The sequence below is a fragment of the Nestor notabilis genome, unplaced genomic scaffold (genome assembly GCF_000696875.1).
Source record: "Nestor notabilis isolate BGI_N333 unplaced genomic scaffold, ASM69687v1 scaffold30766, whole genome shotgun sequence".
Lineage (NCBI taxonomy): Eukaryota > Metazoa > Chordata > Aves > Psittaciformes > Psittacidae > Nestor > Nestor notabilis.
The window spans coordinates 1-5,192 of NW_009934721.1; the positions used below are offsets into that span (position 1 = coordinate 1).

A 5,192-nucleotide genomic window follows, 5' to 3' on the forward strand; every position below is an offset into this window, starting at 1 on the left:
GGGAAAAAAACCCAGAACCCTGCCCAGCCCAGAAAACGGGGAGGGAATAGCGGTGCTGAGGAGGTAGAGCCGTTTTTCAGAAACCGTGGTCGCGGGGCAGGGACGGAGGCGAGCCGCGGAGCTGGAGAGCGGCCCTGCCATGTTCGCGTGGTTTAACTTGCCCTTGTTCGGGGGGAGGGAAGCTGAAGCGTGCGCTGTGCCTCTGCCGGCAGCGCTTCCCGCCGGCGGCGGAGCAGTAGCCCTGAACAAGAAATAACAATGAAAACTCTTCCTTTTGCAGTCACTTTTCCGTTACGCTTCGGTGGAAACTCGAATAGATTTTTGCGTCTAAGTAGCGGTCGTCCCATTGTCAAGAAGGGGAGGGTGGAGATTGTGCCTTAAGAAAATGTAATAACTTGTCTTGCAACTTTCTGTGTTTCCCACTTTTGATGCGTGTTGCCCACCGGGTTTAGGGGGGGTGTAAAGATAATCTCTCAACGCTTTTTTTTTTCTTTTTTTTTTTTTTACCCAGGATTACAGTAGGCCGATGGTATATGTTTCAGAGATTGTAACTGCGCTTTATTTTAATAGATTGCAGTTATAGAAGATAGACACCCAGGAGATTTTGCCTTTCACCATGGCTCAGTTTGGAGGACAGAAGAATCCCCCTTGGGCTACTCAGTTTACAGCCACTGCAGTATCTCAGCCAGGTCAGTTTACATATCACTTAATGTTTGAACCTTGACATCTAGTAGATTTGGAAATTCCGTAGTTGGGTATGCAGTTAAGAGTGGCACCATGCTAACTAATTTATTTAAATTGCCTAGTACTAGCTGTTGGTTTTGTGGAGCTTTTGTGTTTTGTTTTGGGGTTATTTTTTATTTGGTTGGGTGTGTTTTTGTAAGGGGTGATAAGTAAAATCCCAGGTGAATTTTTATTGATTCTTTGGGTCAGTAAACAGCATATCAAGTTACTCATATCCAAAAATGTAGATCTAATCGTGTTGCTCTAGATTAAGTAATAACAGCACTAAAAAGGCATTAAGAATTTTTTTAAGTGCTGCCTGAATTGCATTTCAGTGGCAGCCTAAACCAATATTTACAAAGTATTTTTCCTTTATTAATAGATTGGACATACTTCACATAAAGAAGAGGTCTCTGAAATTTGTTATTTGACTGGGGAGGGAGGTATATTTCCTTTCTAAATGCCAAGCTAAAATTCAAGGATCCCTATAACCAAATGTGTCACCCTGATAATGATAGAGGGTTTCTTTTTGAATTAGGTAAGAAGCCTTATTTAATCACAGGTATTTAAAAAACTAACTGGCTATATTTTCATGTTTCACATTGGTTTATAGCATAAAAAGTTTTGAGGCAAGAATGTGAAGCTTGCTGCGTGGTCAGTCTGGGTGTTTCCATTTCCGGGATGCTTTTTTCTCTTACTGAATACAAAATGTTTCCTAAATATTGTAGTTTCATTGTCTGATGTGAAAAGGTTTCAACAAAGCTGTGGTACTTTGAGGATTCAGGATGTCAGAATGTGAGCACAGGCAGTAACCTTCTTGAAGATATGTCTTTAGAAAGAGTTGTATGTTTTTTACAGTTGTCATTTACGTCTTGCTGTAGCTTGATATGAAGTTGAATGTCATACTTCTCTTGTCTTGGTGGTTTTAAGTCTGGGAGCTTCACAAAAGTTACGAATGCCTGCTGTTCTTTGGAAGTGCATGATTTGGGGGTGGGGAGAATAAATCTTTCTCCTGACCCAGTTTTCTTCCCAAAATCACTCCTCCATCTCCAGTTTTTTCCTTTGGGCATTGGTCCAATCATAGTGCATGTCCTCAGGGAACTGCTGCCACCCCACTCATCCATACCCCCATGTGTTTCATGGTACTTAGACCCAGTGTGCCTTTTTCTCCATGCCCATTCAGTCCCACTCTCTACTTAAACTGTTGCTGTACCTAACCAGCTTACCACAAGCATTTTTTTCACTGCTCCTCTGAAGACCTTAAGCTTCTTTTATCCAAAAGGCAGTATTCTCCTTCTCTAATAAATTGCTTAACAGCTGGAAGGGGCTGGTATTGGGGAAAATGAGAGAGACAAACTTAGCTTTTGGTTCTTGTGTCTGACTTAATACCTTGAGGTGATCAAAGGACAGCATCATTTGGGCCGGAGTATTCTGGATACATTGGCTAATGTGACAGCTAACGCATCAGACATAGTGGTGGAAGACTGAGGGCCAGGTTCCTGTCCTGTTTCAGAGGGAAAGCTGCATAAAACCTGCTGATGGGGAGGAGCTGGCAGCCATCTTAGACCTTGCTGAGCTAGGACCAGAAGGGGGCTCTGGAGAAGAGGTGAATGGAGCAAGGGCACTATAAGCACACATAAACTTCTTATCTATTTGCATATTTCTATGACTCTGCTTTCTGTCAGCCTGCTTCTGAGACTCCTTACATTAAATGAAGCACAAAATTTAATTGGGATAGGACTGCTCAGCATCAGTGGCTGTGAGAGATTTTTCACTTACTCAATGAGGACACTATCTCCTTCGTAGGGATTTTTAGCTGTTCATCTGATCTGGCAGCACTTGACTCAAACATGAGAGCCATTAAAGATGAACATTTGACTGTGCTTTTGCCTTCTTCCTGTACTAGTTCCACCATCCTTTATGTTCCTAGTGTCCTCCTTCATACTGTAGTGTATTCTCGCTAGCAACACTTGAAGGCATTTAGCTTCTTGTGTCCTTTGCAGTCCTTTCTTATTCCTACTGCATTATACAATCATCATGCCTGCCTGTGGCCTCTTTCTTCCGTGTCTGTACTATTGAATCCAATCCCTGGAATTCTACTGCCCAGCTCCTGTTTTAGTACCTATGTACATACTTGTCCTCTGGCTTTTTATTGGCAATTCTGATTTATAATGATTTATAGTACAGAGCACAGGAAGCTTGTTTGGCAAAGTACGCAGTGCTCTTCAGCACTGCTGAGAGCTGAGGGACAGTGTTTAACTACTGAACTGCAGCTAAGTAGTCACCTTTCATGCACCCTCCAACATGAAAGTATGACTGTACAGCTAGGTTGTTTGCCTGATGAACAGAGATGCTCTCAGTGCTCAGGCATGCTGACTAGCATGTACTGCTTCTCACCTGCAGTCAAGAAGTTGTGCAGATCGGCTTACCCATTTGAATTTCAGCATTCATAAACTGATTTTTTTAAAAACTGCATTTACCAGTTTTTTATGTATGTTCAGAGGATTGGCAAAAGGTGTTGCATATGTTTATGCATGCCAGCTGTTTTTATCCAAGTGTCAGGTTCCTTGTCCAAAGTGTCAAGGTGCTTGGGTATGGGGGAAAGAGCATTATAACACAAGCAAAATTATATATAGCTTTTTCCTAATCTGTTATCAAAAGTGGTGGGTGATGGTGTTATAAACCCAGCTTGATAATGACAAAAAGGTAATTTCGGTGTTGGGGTGGTGGTGTTGATTTATATTGCTGACTTGGATGCTGTCTTGGCCATTCCTGGTGAAGAAGTAACTAAATGTGTTAAGGCTCTTACTTATTAAGGTGTGATACTAAGGTAGTTGTAGAGTGACATGCTGGGTGATGAAGGTTCCTGGGATCCCTTTGGGATAGCTTACTACTTCCTGTCTGTGCCTGTGTATTAGAAGAGAGATGGGTAATTCCAGGTCTAGCAAAGATCTATGTGTGAAGAGAGACTCCTACTTGGAACACAGTGAAATTGTTTCTCTGTTTTTTGTGCATCACATAACTAAAACCATAATAAAGTCCTTCCTATGCTGGTTAAGCATTATTAAAGCATAAATTAAATCATGCCTACTATAGAAAATTGAAGTTTATGAAATTCCTAGGTAGCACAGATTGTTTTTCGCAAGTACTCTATGCTTTTAACTTGCATAATGGTGTACAAGTTCCTTAAACACCTGCAAAGGAGAATCCCTTCCTATTCTCTCAGGTGTTATTTTCTGGCATGTCTTTGGTTTGTATCGCAGTGCTTGGCAAATGCTGTTTTCAGGGTTATGTTTTCTGGTTGTATAGTGAAGCCTGTTCTTACAGAACTGTAGTCAAGGGGAATTCCTAGCTGTGCTGCGTTCTGGCTGATTTGCATCATCATTGTCTATGTTATATCAAAACTTCATTGCATTAGAGTGAAAAACAGTGCACCTGATGAAAACAAAGGTACCCGAAGTTCAGTATCTTGTTATTGCTGGTGGCCATGAGAAGCTGACTGTAGAAGTGGTAGGACAAGCGCATGGTGGATCTCGGAGTCACTAAGAAATAGTAGCTGATGCAGTTTGCTGGCTTGCTCTAAACGGATGTCCTGTGATAAATACGCTGAGCCTAGTTGCTATTGTGTGCCTGTTAACAGGAATCCTTTTTGGGTAGGTTGTATGGCATTTGTATTGCGAGTGTGTTAAACTTGAAGAAACTTAAAAACCCAAGCACACAAACTCATAATTTCTGACAACTGTGAAAAGTGTCCAAAGCTTTGGATAGGGTTCTCCTTGACTGTAATCATAGTAAATCTACATCACTTATTGAGGGCATATATGTAGCTAAATAGTTGAAGATGTTTCCATAATCTTAAAAGGTCTCTGGAATTCAGAAGCCGCAAGAGGGGCTACTGAATGCTGTCTTTGTGTTTGCTACAACAGAAATTTGTTACCCAGGAGGATGCTTGAGCTGCAGCCTAGGACTCTTAATTTCTGTCCAAGCCCTTTCAGGTGGTTCAGTATTTGGTGCAAGCGGAAGTTGTTTAGACTGCATTTGAAAGAAGGCATCTCCATTGCCATACTTTCTGAGATACTTACAAATCTGAAGGAGCTATTGTTTGTCACTGCAGATGCTTGTTGCTGATAATAATAATGTGGCAGTCAGATGTCAGTTCCACGCTTAGTCTGCAAGTCATTCTGTGTGATTTTCCCCCTTTTTTTTCTCCTCTTTTTTTTTAAGGAAGAGTAGTCAAATTAAACTCTCAGAATACTTCAGGGCAAATTGGTAGAAACAAGATACAGCTTTGAAAAACGTGTTACTACATGTGTTAGCAACCCTTCGAGGGGATCTCAGCAGTCTTTTTTCTTTGCTTTTTGTTACTAAGTGCATCTGTGGTGATGTAGATGATATGATACCCAGTCAATCTTAAATGCTCACAAAGCAACAGTAGAGATGACAAATTTAATTGATTTTATCCCCCCCCC

At 41.4% G+C, this 5,192-nt stretch overlaps 1 protein-coding gene across 1 annotated transcript in view; it reads left to right on the forward strand.

Moving 5' to 3' along the window:
- Positions 1-568: 568 nt before the first annotated feature.
- The window catches only part of CCAR1 (cell division cycle and apoptosis regulator 1), a gene marked incomplete at its 3' end in the record, with an annotated part of 25,614 nt that continues 20,990 nt past the window's right edge, over positions 569-5,192 (forward strand). The window contains exon 1 of the mRNA XM_010017496.1: positions 569-689. Within this exon, the coding sequence (XP_010015798.1) occupies positions 617-689 (73 nt within the window). The remainder of the gene's footprint in view (positions 690-5,192) is intronic.